The 17,445-nt window shown below is 48.8% G+C and overlaps 2 protein-coding genes across 2 annotated transcripts in view; one reads left to right on the top strand and one right to left on the bottom strand.

Annotated features, from left to right (window-relative positions):
* The window catches only part of LOC120381721 (zinc finger protein 420-like), a gene marked incomplete at both ends in the record, with an annotated part of 70,839 nt that overhangs the window by 9,177 nt on the left and 44,217 nt on the right, over window positions 1–17,445 (top strand). The window lies entirely within an intron of this gene.
* LOC120381723 (zinc finger protein 383-like) lies at window positions 9,491–13,272 on the bottom strand (the record flags this gene model as incomplete). Its single annotated transcript, XM_039499841.1, has 2 exons — window positions 9,491–9,994; window positions 13,252–13,272. Coding segments are annotated over 2 exons (525 nt in total), but the record flags the coding sequence as incomplete, so codon positions are not given.

Below are 17,445 nucleotides of genomic sequence, written 5' to 3'. Positions count from 1 at the left end.
AGGTGGCAGAGAGAGATAAAGCCTGGCAAATGTCTCTCCTTTTATCATGTCCTTTCTTCCCTCATGGCTTTGCCCCTCCCGCCCCCCTTCAGAGTCAGGTGAGCATCACTGCGTCTCTCCAAGCAAGTCTGAGCAATTCCCCTGGGGTGTCCTCATGCAGGTGAGTCATTGCATTGTAGCTCTCTTGCTGGGCAATGGCTGTTGATGGGTTGTTTGACACCCTGTCCGGGTGTTGGTTACTTTCCTTGCTGTTGCCACTGGGAAGCTAATATTTGGCTGACTCCCCCACCTTACAGCACAGTGACAATCACACTGCACAATTCTCATAACTTCATATGCATGAATGGTATACATCTATGGGTAGAGAAGTGACTTTCAGCAGATCATATCCTTTCCCTGATACCTTACAAGTCATGCTCTATATGTAAGATCACGATGATATGAAAATGAGGATTATGGGAGTTACAGCCGCTCCCCCAAAGGTATAGAATGTCACACTGAGATTCTATTTTCCTTTGTTCTGTAACAGCATTACAGAGATCCAGTGACTGACCAATGGCATTTCCAAGTGCTAAAATAGCAAGCGATGTCGGTCTCTCATTGGCCATCAGCAACTGAAGATGTGGTTTAATGAGCCGGAGCTCCAAGGCAAGGGTGGCTCTGTCCACTGCCTTCCGTTGCGCTGCTGGGCCCCAAGTCCGTGGTGGCCAATATGTGACGCTGGGAGAAGAGAGTGGGGTGGCAAGTGGTGGCAGGACTTTTGTCACCAGGGTCTAGCTGCCCAACTTCCTCCTGTTACTGCTGGCCCCCCGTCGCCTTCAGGAAACCCAGGAACTAAGGCAGGAATAGGGCGAGAAAGCAAGTAAAGCCGAGCAAGGAAGGCAAAAGTGAATCTTGTCTTCATGGGCCGCTCGCAATGACGTCCTTTTTCTGTGCCACAGCTGACAACAACATCCCAGACAGAAAAGTAATAGGCCAAAAAGAAACCGAGCAGCTGCTGAAGTAGTTCAGTTGGGAGCGTGCTAGACTAACAGGCTCTTCTATCCCCCTTTGTGCACGGGTGGGATGTTTTCTGAAAGTGCAGCAGTGCCTTTAACTGCCACAAGTCCCTCATTTCAGGCTATGCAGCAGGAAAAGGCAGCATGGGCTTCTGCACCGAGTTGGCCCCCCTGACCTTTCATTCTTCTCTTGCTCTTTGTCAGCAAGGGGAAGAAAAAGAAGCTCCCTCAAGCTGGAGTCACAAGGGCGACGTAAGGACGACTTCCTGAGCGCCGGCTCCAGTCCTCTGCTCTGCCAGCTGAGCCATCGAAGGGCTGTCACCACTTTCTCCAGGTTTGTCCATCGGTCTGTGCCAGGGTGAGCAAGAACCAAGCAGATGGAGTTTCTGTAGTGTAGTGGTTATTGTATTTACCTAACACGCAAAAGTCCCTGGTTCAAAACCAGGCAGAAACATGCTGGCTTCCTTTGCCAGATCCCCTTGCTGTTCAGGAAGATGCTCCTCCTTCTCCTATTGGCCTGTCCCTGGGATAACTCCAACCCCTGCATGACAGAGGGTGCTGACAGCAGTGGAGAAAGCACCTTGGCGTCAGGCTGGAGAACCTAGAGGAGTGCGGCGTGTCACCTTTTGGAGGCTTGTGGCTTGGCCTCCTCTGCTGTTGGAGGTTGGCCGGTGGAGGCCGGCTCTTCCTGCTGGCCTCCTCTGCGTGACTTGCCAAAGGAGGAAGTGAGGCAGGAATGGGGGAAAAGAGGAAAGTCAAGCTGAGGAAGGCAGGGCAGAAAGTAAGCACATCATTGCGGCTAAATGGGGTTAGTAGAGCATCACCATTCGTTCTGCAAAGCCGGGGGAGGTGCGGTTGGCTACTGGGAGGCAGTATCCTGTGCCTGCCTCTTGGCTTCCCAGGGATGGCTCCTTGCAGCCCAGGAGAAGCGAGGTTCTGGGGGGAAGGAAAAGCAGCAATGGCGAGGCTGAGTGGGCTCCTTTCTGGCCGACATGGTGGGTCTGGGAGTTGCCTGTAAGCCATAAGTGGACTTCGTGGAGTGAAAACCGCTGCTCCATTCGGGCTGACCTGGGGGAGCCATTAATGACTTGAGAGTGGGGGCAGGGCGCTGGCTGTGAGCAAAGTCGTCTTCTTCTCTCCTGCCATGGGGAGCCCGGCCTTAAGCCTGCCCAGCATGCACTGCAGCTCGAGCATTAAGCCTTCCTGTGGCACAACCGAACTACGGCCTAGTGTAATCAGGTGTAAAGTTTAGATTGTGAATTTATCTTTAATTTCCATGGTAACTTACTTTGCTCTTTTATGCCTACCACTTATAATCCTTAAAACTCCATCTTTCTGTAGTTAATAAATCTGTTTTATGAAACTGGTGTATTTTGCTTGAAGTTCTTGGGAAATCTCAGCTCCATTACAAGGCTGGTTCATGTACTATTCACAGTGAGGGAGGGGTGGACCCTGCGTAATAAACTCACTATTGTGTCATACAGGAGGCCTGTGATATGCAGGGGGTCAGATTAGATGCTCTAATGGTCTCTTCTGGCCATAAAGTCAACTAATTTCTGAAAAACTGAGTGTAGCATTGGGAGCAGCGTCTGATGTTTTCCTGTCTAGCCGGGTTGCTGACTAGAATGAACGCTCCTTGAGTGGGGTGATCCACAGGGAGTAGCTCAAACCTCCAAAGTGCCTGGCCAGGGGCAGGACATTGGCACAGCAAGGGAGGGGTGTGGCAGTGACTTCACAAAGGCCTTTTGCAGGACCTCAGCCTATTGGTCCAAGGTGGTGGGGAGGTGGTGACCTCACAGAGAGATGCTGACATCAGCCAGGCAGGACAGGGGCGAGGGGCCAGGGAAACCTCAGAGACCCCTGTGGCTTTGCTGCAGCAAGTCTCCTTCTCCAGGTCTCTCTCTGAGGACTGAGAGAGTATTTGGGTTCACAGACGTGAGCGCCAGGAGGAACCTCTTTCGAGTTTTCTCCTTCCCTTTTAGTGATTTTACTAGAAAACAGCCGTCCCTGTTTAGAAGGTAAGAGCCTCCTCGAGGTCTGAAACCTGTTCACTCTGATCCATCTGCTGACAGGTCACTTCCCTTCTCTATACCTCAGGCTCCTCCCATCTGCCCAATGGGAACAGGGACAGTTCTCGAACTCTGGGCAGTCATGAGCCTGAGTGAGATAAGGGGCGATAAAGCCCTCTGTGAAGGAGAAAGGGGAGTTTCACGGTGTTTAGCACCAAGGAATTCTAAAGTTTGCTAAAATGTCTAGTCTGTGGAAACAAGAAATGGTCGGGGCCAAGCTTTTTAACCATTGCCTTTTCTAAAGCCCATTCAGGGGTGTGAGTCCCTGTCTTTTCAGTACCTGGGGTTCTTTGCCAGCAGGAGAGAAGAGGTTCCTGCCTCCATTTTTGTGGCCTTAACAAACCAGGTGTTGTGCCCCAGTTCTCGTCTGAGATCCCTGAAAAAGAACATCTTCCCATCCATGAACAAGACAGGACCTAGCTTTCAAAGGGGAACAAAGAGACCCCTGGGACTTACAGACTAGCCAGCCTCACTTCCACAGCTGGAGAGATACTGGAATACATTATTAAACACTCAGTTTGTCAGCAGCACCTACAGGATAATTTGGTTCTTAGCACGAGGGAGCATGGATTTATCAAAAACAAATCATTCCAAACCAATCCTCTTTCCTTCTTTGGCAGGGTCACAGGCCTAGTGGAGGTGGGTAAACAGTATGAATTATGATTTGGAAAATGGAGTGGAGAGTATCGTTCTAAAATGTGCAACTGACACCAAGCACTTTGGAGCTCAGGATTGGAATTCAAAACACCCTTAAAAAATTGGAGACTTGGTCCTCTTGAGCCAAACCCCATGGCTGGGCCCCTCTCTCTAGACTGGGCTGAAGTGAAACCCCAGAGCCAAACACTCCTCCTCCTCGGCAGCGCGCTCCGACCTTGAATGGTCAGATGCTGCTTTGGCTGGGGGATTCTCCCAGCACTTTCCAATAGCGGGAAGGTATGAAATCCCCATTTGCCTGTTGGGGACGGAGCCCTAGAGGGGGGAGCAACTTGCCCAGAGTCCCCCAGGAAAAGGAAAACAACCAGCAGTGGAACCAATAGGAAACTCAGCAATGGAACCCAGGAGTCCTGGGGGTGTGCTAGGGTGACCAGATGTCCCAATTTTGGAGTCTTTTTCTTATCTAGGATCCTATTATCCCCCCCCCTCCCTGTCCCGATTTTTCACACTTGCTGTCTGGTCACCCTCGGGTGTGCACATGTGTGGGTCCCAGCTGCTCCCTGCCCCCCTCATTGAAGCAGGTGTGCAGGGTTACTGCCCTGGGAACTGCAGGGCACCAGTGGCCATGGGGCTGGCTGGAGGCAGGGCAGGGGCTGACTGGAGGTAGGGTCTGGCTGCAGGCAGGGCAGGGGGTGCGGGCTGGCTGGAGACAGGGGTGTGTGGGGCAGGCTGGCTGGCTTCAGGCAGGGTGTGTGGCAGGAGTTGGCTGGAGACAGGGCAGGGGGTGCAGGGCTGGGGGTGTGGGGCTGGCTGGCTTTGGGTGGGGCCACAGGGGGTGCGGCAGGAGTTAGCTGGAGACAGGGCAGGGGGTGTGGCAGGGGCTGGCTGTGGGCAGGGGGTGTGGGGCTGGCTGCAGGCAGGGCAGGGGGTGCGGGGCTGGCTGCGGGCAGGGCAGGGAGGATGCAGCTGGTGGGGCAGGGCAGAGGGTGCAGGGCTGGCTGCAGACAGGGGCTGGCTGCGGCAGGGCATGGGGTGCAGGGCTGGCTGCGGGCAGGGCAGGGTTGCAGAGCTGGCTGCAGGCAGGGCAGGGGTGCGGGGCTGGCTGGCAGGGCAGGGGGTGCGGGGCTGGCTGGAGGCAAGGCAGGGGGGGTGCAGCAGGGGTTGGCTGGAGTCGGGGCGTGCGGGGCTGGCAGGAGACAGGGGCTGGCTGCAGGCAGGGCATGGGGTGCAGGGCTCACTGAAAATGTCCTGAGCGGTATTTTAAGGTGAAGATAACACCATGGTTACCAGTTGACAGGCACATCCTGATTTAAAGAAAGGAAGGGACCTGGAGTTACTAGGCTGAAGTATTTGTGTTACCAACCCTGTCGCTGTCTGACCCCGTCAGTGCGGAGCAGGTGTGTGCGTTGCTGTGTGGAACACACAGACTCCTGCAGAGCAGGGGCAGCTGTTTCCAGGGCAGAGAGCCTGGCACTTAGGAGACTTTCTTGACTTGCTGTTTTGAAGCAATTCAGTAAAATAACGGTGGAGCTATAATGTCCAGTCCAAAATTTCAGCCCCCCTGGTGCAAAAACGCTATTTTAGGATCTAAACAGGAGGCTTCCAGTGCTAGGACACCTGACCAGAGAGCTCAGTGGGGGCGTAACAGCTGCTGACTCTGAGGGTCCTGGGCTAAATCCACTTGCAGGTGGAGGCGTTTCGATTTATTTGATCGATAATGAGGAAGGTGAAGATTTAATCACGGGTATTTTTAGTAAATGTCATGGACAGATCACGGGCAAAAACCAAACGCTCATTGCCCATGACCCGCCATGACTTATACCATAAATACCCTCATTGAATCTTGGGAGGGAGGCCCAGGGGTCCGTAGCACCAGCTGTGAGCGCAGAGAGTCCTGGGGACCCGTGGCACCATGTGCTGGGGAGAAGCCCTGGGGACCCACTGCCACTCCCAGGGCCGGCTCCATACCCCAGCGCACTGCGCGCGCGTGGGCGGCATTTTACCGAGAGCGGCAGGCAACTCCGGCGGACCTTCCACAGTCATGCCTGTGGGAGGTCCACCGGAGCCGCGGGACCAGCGGACCCTCCGCAGGCACATGCTTGGGGCAGCCAAATTCCTAGAGCCGCCCCTGGCCACTCCAGATGCTGCCAGGTGAGGGGATCCCCAGAGGCCAACCCTGCTCCGGCCACCTTGGGACAGGTGCCAGGAGCCACTGAGCTGTGGCTGCTCCTGCCACCCTTGGAACCACTGCTCAAGCTGCCCCCAGGCCAGCTGCTGGGCAGCCACGGAGTCAGCCACAGGGGCCACTGCAGAAGTCACAGAATCTATGACTTGTGCAGCCTCCGTGACACAGAGGGATCCCTGATAAAGAGACAAACCCCTCCCTGCTGTGACTGCAGCTCCTGGAAGGAAAGAGAAGAACAGAAAGTGAAGAGAGAAGGAAAGAGAGAGAGTCCCTGTCACCTCTCTCCCTGCTGCCTCCCCCCTTGTATTCTGTAACCCCATCTCACTGGGTTCCCTGTGCTGGTGCCATGGGGGTGACACTAGAGTTCTGGGGATTTGGGGGGAGGGGAAGGGGGCTCTTCACTTCTCAGCATTTCACACAAATTTGTCTTTGGGGCTGAAGTTTCTCCTGTGAGGCCTCTCAGTCAGAGCTGTACCCCACCCTGTTTGCAGGGGGGGGGGGGGGAAGATGTAAATTGCAGAGCAGGCAGAGAAGTCGCCCATAAAGGGACATATTGATCCGGTGACTGGTTCTGACCGGGGTCCCACGTCCTCTGACACAGGCTCATGTGCAGAACATGGGAGCTCTGGCTTGTCCTAAATGCTGTAGAGCGTGAGTTCCTGGAAAGTGCAGGGGAGAGGGAGCAAGAGGAGAAAGGCAGAGACATTGGAGACGAGGAATTGGGGGGCGAAGGAGAGAACAGAGAGACAATAAATGATTGAAGCAGAACAGGTGTCCCAACTCCATCTTGCTCATCACAGGTGTTCAGAGAGACAGGTAGTTGCGGGTTTTCCAGTGTCAAGTCTGAACTTTGATTCTAACAATGTGCATTGAAATATCAAGGGGATCTCCACATACCTGATCTCTTCCCCCCTCCCCTTTTTTAGTATTAATTTTTATTTTGAAGTGTTTGGCTTAACTGTGATCGTCTCTTTCCCCACCTGTATTGCAACTTGGGGTTTATGTTTATTTTGCCTCCCTTTTGTTCATGTCATTATAATTATAACAGCAAAGGAACCTGCAGGAGCAAAAACTGACTCAAAACTTCATTTCTCCACCATGCCGGAACATCCTACAAACAGCTCACGCAGCTGGAATCATAACACGCAAGGCCAGGGGATGGGAGATGCAGGTTTCCAAGTGTTCTGTCTTTCTCAGATGACACATTCCAGCCCCTTGTGTGCCTCCATCCTGTATGACCTGCTGGACTTCGACACATTTATTGTCTCGTTCTATAGATAATGTGATTGTAACACAATGTGACTGAAATTAAACCACTTCCAGATGAGGAAACAACAGAAGAGAAAAGCCATTATTGCATTGGCTGGGAATCAAACCCAGATGAATTGCTTAGAAGGCACCTACGCACACCACTATACCACCAATGCATCTGGCAGGAGTAGCTTTCCTGCAAGCTGTGAGTGCTGGCAGAGGGAGTGACATATGACCACAGAGTTAATGAGCAGGATGGATGGGCTGGAAGCTGCCTGACAGCTGGGAGCAGAGTTACCATCCCAGAGTGACTGAAAGGGGGCAATGGTGAAAACAGATCTCACTGGGAGCTGGCCCCACACCTGCCCCGCCACTAGGAGAGGGGAATTGAAGCTCAACTTCAATCACAGAAAAATCTTCCCTGAGAAGGAAGGAGACAGCTTGTTTTAAAGACAAGGTTTGTGTTTGTTCCTGCTACATACGGAGGGGCTGGGTAGTGCTGATTCCAGCCCCCAGACTCTGGGAGGATAAGGAACAAATTCAGGCTGCCAGTGACCTGCAGGAGGGAGATGATCTTTTGACAGTGACAGATGCCTCGTCCTAAAGGCCTTTATCTGCCCCCTTCCAGTGACTGTTTGGTACAGGAATGCAGCCCCCACTCCTGGGTCTCTCCTGGGGAAATAATGTTTCTGTGCAAAACACCAAAGCTTTTAACAGAAAGGAAGAAAAGGAAATGGCCACATGATGGGACTAGGACATAAGGAATGAAACACAAGATGCTTCTCCCACGTGCATTGACTTTTAACCTTGTTTGTGGTGATGGTGTATCCATGTTGGTCCCAAGGGTCCTCTGGGGCGCCGGGCATTGGCCACTTTCGGGAGAGTGGGCTAGATGAACTGGTCTGACTCAGTGTGGCTGTTCTTATGTTCTAACTGCTGGTTATGGAAGAGACGACCTTCCAGGCTACACAGAACTGAAGAAGTGTGTGGGGTTAGCTCCACAGCTTGTCTCTTTCACCAACAGAGGTTGGTCCTCTGCAAGCTCTTACCCTCACCACCTTGTCTCTCTTGGACTCTGAAAAGTGCTTTCTCTCCACTCCCTTTGAGAGAAGTTAAGTTTCCCTTTGGGCAACTATCAGGCTGAAGCAATTGTATTGACTGTGACACTAGAATTGAAGATTTTATATTATAAATAAATGAGTCTAAACCTCAGGTTCTGTTTTTCACATTGGTTTTTCTAACTCCGTTCCCAATTCTCTTCTAGAAAGGCCTCCAGGACGCCTGCCCAGCCCAGCAAAAGTGGCCAGGAGAAAGCCCACACTGCTGCTCTTTCAGGTTCTTGAAGGCTGCTATCAAATCCCCCCTCACTCACTCAGTCCCCAGTCTGTGGCAGTGCCTGGGATTCTTCCATCCTAAGTGCAGGACTCTGCACTTCTCCTTGTTGAACCTCCTCAGATTTCTTTGGGCCCAAACCTCCAATTTGTCTAGGGCACTCTGGACCCAAACCCTGTCCTCCAGCGCTTGGATTCTTTACATGCTTTCACAGAGCGAAGAGCACATGTTCCATGATTTCATAGGGCAGAGTTTTGTGCTATCGGGAGCTTTCCAAGTGTGAATTCGACAGGTGGATCAACACAGAGACACATTGTGACCCTTCTCAGGGTGCTGAGGGCTGTGAGTCTCCTTGTTGCCACCTGCCACAAGGAAGAGGAGTTTGCATTTGGCAGCTGGATGTTAGTGACCAAACTCACCAGCCAGCTGGAACTCAAGGACCCTCCTCTGAGCTACAGCAGCCACCTTAACCCTTGAGTTCCTTCAATGTGTCCCCCTCTGGGGTCCAGCCCGGATCACCAGATACTCGGTGAAATCCCAGATCCTCTCTTCCCCAAGTATCCCAGGTTACTAGTTTTACTGTGGACCATTGCTACTGTATTTCACACAGCACCTGAGTCCAGTTATCGAACAAGCAAAAAATTTATTTCACAACAGATAGAGATTTAAACAAACAAACGTGAGTGATGGAAACCAACTGTTACCAACTAAACAAAGGCAGAAAATGATAGAATAGAAAGGCCAGCACAAAAAACAGAGAGAGGAACAATAAGATACTAAAAGGACAATGGTTGGAACTCTCCATTTCTCTCAGTCTTTGGATTGATGGGTACTAGAGCTGTAGCCACAGTTGAGGAGCCAGGGTAAATTAAATCTAAGGTTTGAGCTGCTAGTGAAGCATTTCCCACACACACTGCATTCACAGGGCCTCTCTCCTCGTGGATTGTTTGATGCGAACTGCGATTGAAGGTTTTCCCACACTCACGGCATTCAAAGGGTCTCTCCCCTGTGTGGATTCTCTGATGTTGAGAAAGGTCTGAGCTGCTAGTGAAGCTTTTCCCACACTCACGGCATTCAAAGGGTCTCTCCCCTGTGTGGATTATCTGATGTTGAGAAAGGTCTGAGCTGCTAGTGAAGCTTTTCCCACACTCACGGCATTCAAAGGGCCTCTCCCCTGTGTGGATTCTCTGATGAACAGAAAGGGCCGAGCTGCTAGTGAAGCATTTCCCACACTCACTGCATTCAAAGGGCCTCTCCTCTGTGTGGATTCTCTGATGTTGAGAAAGGTTTGAGCTGCTAGTGAAGCATTTCCCACACTCATGGCATTCATAGGGCCTCTCTCCTCTGTGGATTGTTTGATCACTAATAAGGTGCGAACTGCGATTGAAGGTTTTCCCACACTCAGTGCATTCATAGGGCCTGTCCCCTGTGTGGATTCTCTGATGTACAGAAAGGGCTGAGCTGTGAGAGAAGGTTTTTCCACACTCACTGCATGTATTTTTTCTCTTTCACCTGAGGATATCCTGCTGTGTTGTGGTTTCCATGAGGACCTTCTGAGTTCCCCAACAAGAAATAAATTTATCCACTTTCTTCCCTGGCTGGTTTCCTTGATGTGTTTTTGTTCTGTGCTGAATCTCCCAGGATTTTTTCCTGCTTATGACTCCTGGACACATTCCTTTTCGATCTTTGAGATAATGCTCTGTTTTTACCCACTGGCTCAACATTTCCAGGCTGAGAATTCTGCTCCTCTTTCTCACATGCCATTAGAACATAAGAACATAAGAAAGGCCGTACCGGGTCAGACCAAAGGTCCATCTAGCCCAGTATCTGTCTACCGACAGTGGCCAATGCCAGGTGCCCCTGAGGGAGTGAACCTAACAGGCAATGATCAAGTGATCTCTCTCCTGCCATCCATCTCCATCCTCTGACGAACAGAGGCTAGGGACACCATTCTTACCCATTCTGGCTAATAGCCATTTATGGACTTAGCCACCATGAATTTATCCAGTCCCCTTTTAAACATTGTTATAGTCCTAGCCTTCACAACCTCCTCAGGTAAGGAGTTCCACAAGTTGACTGTGCGCTGCGTGAAGAAGAACTTCCTTTTATTTGTTTTAAACCTGCTGCCTATTAATTTCATTTGGTGACCCCTAGTTCTTGTATTATGGGAATAAGTAAATAACTTTTCCTTATCCACTTTCTCAACATCACTCATGATTTTATATACCTCTATCATGTCCCCCCTTAGTCTCCTCTTTTCCAAACTGAAGAGTCCTAGCCTCTTTAATCTTTCCTCATATGGGACTCTCTCTAAACCCCTAATCATTTTAGTTGCTCTTTCTGAACCTTTTCTAGTGCTAGAATATCTTTTTGAGGTGAGGAGACCACATCTGTACACAGTATTCGAGATGTGGGCGTACCATGGATTTATATAAGGGCAATAATATATTCTCAGTCTTATTCTCTATCCCCTTTTAATTATTCCTAACATCCTGTTTGCTTTTTTGACCGCCTCTGCACACTGCGTGACATCTTCAGAGAACTATCCACGATAACTCCAAGATCTTTTCCTGACTCGTTGTAGCTAAATTAGCCCCCATCATGTTGTATGTATAGTTGGGGTTATTTTTTCCAATGTGCATTACTTTACATTTATCCACATTAAATTTCATTTGCCATTTTGTTGCCCAATCACTTAGTTTTGTGAGATCTTTTTGAAGTTCTTCACAATCTGCTTTGGTCTTAACTATCTTGAGTAGTTTAGTGTCATCTGCAAACTTTGCCACCTCACTGTTTACCCCTTTCTCCAGATCATTTATGAATAAATTGAATAGGATTGGTCCTAGGACTGACCCTTGGGGAACACCACTAGTTACCCCTCTCCATTCTGAGAATTTACCATTAATTCCTACCCTTTGTTCCCTGTCCTTTAACCAGTTCTCAATCCATGAAAGGACCTTCCCTTTTATCCCATGATAGCTTAATTTACATAAGAGCCTTTGGTGAGGGACCTTGTCAAAGGCTTTCTGGAAATCTAAGTACACTATGTCTACCGGATCCCCCTTGTCCACATGTTTGTTGACCTCTTCAAAGAACTCTAATAGATTAGTAAGACACGATTTCCCTTTACAGAAACCATGTTGACTATTGCTCAAGAGTTTATGTTTTTCTATGTGTCTGACAATTTTATTCTTTACTATTGTTTCAACTAATTTGCCCGGTACCGACGTTAGACTTACCGGTCTGTAATTGCCAGGATCACCCCTAGAGCCCTTTTTAAATATTGGCGTTACATTAGCTAACTTCCAGTCATTGGGTACCGAAGCCGATTTAAAGGACAGGTTACAAACCGTGGTTAATAGTTCCAACTTCACATTTGAGTTCTTTCAGAACTCTTGGGTGAATGCCATCTGGTCCTGGTGACTTGTTAATGTTGAGTTTATCAATTAACTCCAAAACCTCCTCTAGTGACACTTCAATCTGTGACAGTTCCTCAGATTTGTCACCTACAAAAGCCAGCTCAGGTTTGGGAATCTCCCTAACATCCTCAGCCGTGAAGACTGAAGCAAAGAATCCATTTAGTTTCTCCGCAATGACTTTATCATCTTTAAGCGCTCCTTTTGTATTTTCATCGTCAAGGGGCCCCACTGGTTGTTTAGCAGGCTTCCTGCTTCTGATGTACTTAAAAAACATTTTGTTATTACCTTTGGAGTTTTTGGCTAGCCGTTCTTCAAACTCCTCTTTGGCTTTTCTTATTACACTCTTGCACTTAAGTTGGCAGTGTTTGTGCTCCTTTCTATTTGCCTCACTGGGATTTGACTTCCACTTTTTAAAGGAAGTCTTTTTATCTCTCACTGCTTCTTTTACAGGGTTGTTAAGCCACGGTGGCTCTTTTTTAGTTCTTTTACTGTTTTTCTTAATTTGGGGTATACATTGAAGTTGGGCCTCTATTATGGTGTCTTTAAAAAGGGCCCATGCAACTTGCAGGGATTTCACTTTAGTCACTGTACCTTGTAACTTTTGTCTAACTAACCCCCTCATTTTTGTATAGTTCCCCCTTTTGAAATTAAAGGCCACAGTGTTGGGCAGTTGAGATGTTCTTCCCACCACAGGTATGTTGAATGCTATTGTATTATGGTCACTATTTCCAAGCGGTCCTGCTATAGTTACCTCTTGGACCAGCTCCTGCGCTCCACTCAGGATTAAATCTAGAGTCGCCTCTCCCCTTGTGGGTTCCCGTACCAGTTGCTCCATGAAGCAGTCATTCAAAGTATCGAGAAATTTTATCTCTGCATTTCGTCCTGAAGTGAAATGTTCCCAGTCAATATGGGGATAATTGAAATCCCCCACTATTATTGGGTTCTTAATTTTGATAGCCTCTCTAATTTCCCTTAGCATTTCATCATCACTATTACTGTCCTGGTCAGGTGGTCGATAATAGATCCCTACTGTTATATTTTTACTAGAGCATGAAATTTCTATCCATAGAGACTCTATGGAACCTGTGGATTCGCCTAAGATTTTTACTTCATTTGAATCTACACTTTCTTTAACATATAGTGCCACTCCTCCCCCTGCACGGCCTGTTCTGTCCTTCCGATATATTTTGTACCCTGGAATGATTGTGTCCCATTGATTGGTCTCAGTCCACCAGGTTTCTGTGATGCCTATTATATCTATATCCTCCTTTATCACAAGGCACTCTAGTTCACCCATCTTATTATTTAGACTTCTGGCATTTGTGTACAAGCACTTTAAAAACTTGTCCCTGTTTATTAGCCTGCCTTTTTCTGATGTGCCAGATTCTTTTTCATGTGATTGTTTATCATCTGATCCGGCCCTTACATTATACTTCTCATTCCTCTGCTCCTGACTATAACCTGGAGATTCTCTATCATCAGACTCTCCCCTAAGAGAAGTCTGTGTCCGATCCACACGCTCCTCTGCAGCAGTCGGCTTTCCCCCATCTCCTAGTTTAAAAACTGCTCTACAACCTTTTTAATGTTTAGTGCCAGCAGTCTGGTTCCACTTTGGTTTAGGTGGAGCCCATCTCTCCTGTATAGGCTCCTCCCATCCCAGAAGTTTCCCCAGTTCCTAATGAACGTGAACCCCTCCTCTCTACACCATCGTCTCATCCACGCATTGAGACTCTGCAGCTCTGCCTGCCTACCTGGCCCTGCGCGTGGAACTGGGAGCATTTCTGAAAATGCCACCATAGAGGTCCTGGATTTCAGTCTCTTCCCTAGCAGCCTAAATTTGGCTTCCAGGACATCTCTTCTACCCTTCCCTATGTCATTGCTACCTACATGTACCACGACCACCGGCTCCTCCCCGGCACTACACATAAGTCTATCTAGATGCCTCGAGAGATCCGCAACCTTCGCACCAGGCAGGCAAGTCACCATACGGTTCTCCCGGTCATCACAGACCCAGCTATCTACATTTCTAATAATCGAATCTCCCATTGCATCACCTGCTGTGATAGAGACAGAAACCTCAAACAGGGATGGAAAGGGGAAGACCAAACAAAAACAAGTGCTGAAGACAGGTCAAATAAAAATCAGGAGCTAAACTCCCCCAAACTCTTCCCCCAAGTAGGAGAGAGGAGGGGGATGAATTCAGCCTTCACATCCCATCCAAATACGCAGGGGGAAGGGAGGAAGCTACTGCCTGGTGTCTGCTAGGATCTATAGGAATCCATGAACTATATTTACCCTGAGGATACGACCCCTGCTAGGGATAATAATGAACTGAGAGACCTCCCCAAGAGCTTTGTAGGGCATCCCAGATGTTTCCTTCAGGCACTTACAGATTCTGAGGTGGTTTAATGTTTCCTCACCTGTGCAGGAAGATCTCAGGATCTCTCTTTCCTCTGACCGCTGGAGGTGTGGGACCCATGGCTCTTCCCCTTGTTTCAGCTGGGAGATCACATCAAGTTGGAAAACTAGAAACCCTGCTCAGATGAAAGAAAACAAAGGAGTTCAGTTGATTTCATAAGACTTGGTCTAAAAAAACATTCTATTAATTTAACTTCAGTGCTTAGTGTGACCTGGTGCGGCAGGGGCAGTTCTCACTGAAAATGCCAAAGTTAGGAAAGGCTGAAAAAGGGAGAGCAGATGCTCCCAAAACTGCTGGTTAACACTGAAGTTAAACTCAACGACCAGTCACCAACTGTGCTTCTGATCCCCCACACGGGTTATCGAGAAGCTGAAAAAAGAAATCACACAGCCCCCTTTATTGCATCCCAGATCTCTGACTCCCAATCAGCAACTAGGTCCAGTACAGTGAGAGGTTATTTAAAAACTCTGCTCACATAAACAAAGTGTTCCTCTGACCCCAAAGAGTCACCCACATCACCAGGTCAGTATAGGTTTGGATATTACCCAAAATTCCATCCTTCCAGACAATCCTTTAGCATCTAAACGAAAGGTTTAAACGAAAGAAAGACAGAAAGAAGTTAAATGGGAACGCAGTCAGATACATTCCAAAATGGATATATCAGGTTCTTAGCAGTATTGGTGAGTTGCTGGCTTGAAAGTCCGTCTGGAACACATCCATAGCTTGGATGGGTCATTCAGTCCTTTGTTCCAGGGTTCAGTTTGTAGAGAAGTTGCTCCAGAGGTAGGAAGGGGGATTGAAGACAAAATGGAGATGATGCAGCTGCCCTTTACATTCCTTTTGCCATGTGGCCTGTACTTCCTGTGTCCCAAACACAAGCTTCACAGCACGTGGCATGGAAAAGCCTTGAAGTTCTCATTACACAGGCATACCCCGGCATGTCTTGCTGACTCAATAGGTGTATCCCCTTGGTCCTTTCCATGGGCTCATTGTACAGCTGATGACCCTCAATGGGCCATCAAACAGGCTAGGCAGTGTTGATCCCAATATGTCTGGGGGTGTCACCCAGAAACACTGCACAAGTCTGGAAATACAGATATACCCTACATATCTATAACTCACAATACAAAGGTGATACAAACGTAGAAACAAAATTATCATACTTGGCAAATCATAACATTTTCACTGAAACTTGGCATGGCATATCTAGCACAATTCATTGCAAATTTATCAGATTATATTATTATTTTTATTATTAATACCAAAGTGTCTCACAATTCCATACAGCGTCACACTTGGTAAACCAGTGAATTCCCAGGACCAGTTCCCCAGGTCCTTGAAGATGCCAAACACTGTGCTTATGAGGGATTGAAATACCCACATATCTGCTGGGAACACACACACAGACAGTGTCAGTCTATACCCGTGTTCACTCTTCTAGAAAATTATGATCAATTTTGTACGCAGTATGGCTTGTGAGGTATCATTTGAAAATGCATAACCTACTGAATATTACCCTCCTGTTAAAACGTGTAGTAACACTGTATGTAAATTTATGAGATTTTAGAGTATGATATTACTGAAAAAGTTACAATTCTGGGGAACACCCACAGAGCAGTTCCTCAGAGACAGCAAGGCAAACAGCTGGTCAAACAGCCATTCTCCTGCAAGGGGAAGGTGTGAAGAAGACATTTATATTCCATCACAGGGACCTCTTGAAGTTGTTGTGGAAAACGACCACACGATTGATTTTGAATCAGCTCAGCCTGAGGCTCTTTTCTTGGTTAAAAGTGTGCAGGGGGCAACAGCTATTGGAATACTGTCCCTGAGCTAAAAAACACACAAGCCTTTTAAAGCTTAAAACCCCAAACAATGACACATACGTTGCGCGTTAATTTCCTTATTTGGAATATATTGCAAAATATGATGCAGGTCAAAAGCAAGCTGAACAATCAGTTTTCCATATTCGGCCTTTCCTGTTATTGTTATTACACCTGGTGATATGGGAGCAAGACTCTGCATGTCTCAAGAAATGTCACTACCAACCTAGGCCATTTTCACATGCTGGGGTGCAATCCAGAGCAGTGAGGAGTTGTGTCATCTGTAATCCTGGGTGAGATTCAGTGTTCTGCTGCTGGAGATCCCTGTATGGATACCCTCAGCCAGCATTCAAGGACGCACAGAGTGTTTGTGTGATAAGTAACCCTGGACCAGCAGCTCTGACTCCAGCTGCCTGCTTGTTACACTCCAAGCACATTCTGGTTTGGGTAGAGAAGGCTCAGGGTTTGAGAGAAGGCCGGAGGTAGGAAGCTTCTGTTCGTTATGCTGGACCTAACCCCCAGTTTTACTTGAGTAAAGAGGAGCTATTTGACACTGTGTGATATTGCTCCTCTGCTGTGTTCCCGAAGTGTTCTGCAGCATGGGAGGGTCTCTGGTAGTGTGTGTGTCACTGGCATATTGGGGTGATGCAGAAACAGGACAGAGTAGAGGTGGCATTGGGGGGCTGGCGTGAACCTTAACTCTTCATTTCCCCTTCCAAGAACCGAGGGGACAGGAACCCTTACCCAGCGAGGTCACAGTCTCATAGTTCTCCTCCATGACATCCCAGTAGAGGGCTCTCTGAGCGGGGTCCAGCAGAGCCCACTCTTCCCTGGTGAAATGCACAGCCACCTCCTCGAAGGTCACCGGCCCCTGAAAGAGCAAGAGTCCAACACTCAGGACCTCTTTCCCCACTCACAGCCCCACTATTTGTGGCAGAGAGCAGCCAATCAAATGGAAGCTCTGGGTGAAGCCCACTCAACAGAGTCCCACCCCCACCCCGCTCAGCGTATCCAGCAAATACCAGGGTGAGGGGACGAAGAGAGAGCCCTTGTCTCTCCCAGCAGATCCATCACACACCTACTAGCCACTGACTGATTCAGGAGTTGGAGCACCTAGTAGGGTCCAGGAGAGCTCCTGGTAGGAAGCCCAATAACCTCCTCATTGTGAGGAGCAGGATATGAAGGAGAGGCAGCTCCAATAAGCCAGACTCATGGGTGCCCCTTCATATCTCACAGCAGCCGCTGGTTAGTGAGCTCAGGCTCCAGCACTATGAGTCTGGTCAGTTTTACCAGCTCCA

This window comes from Mauremys reevesii, linkage group 14 (genome assembly GCF_016161935.1).
Source record: "Mauremys reevesii isolate NIE-2019 linkage group 14, ASM1616193v1, whole genome shotgun sequence".
NCBI lineage: Eukaryota > Metazoa > Chordata > Testudines > Geoemydidae > Mauremys > Mauremys reevesii.
This window is presented reverse-complemented; position numbering and strand designations above follow the sequence as displayed.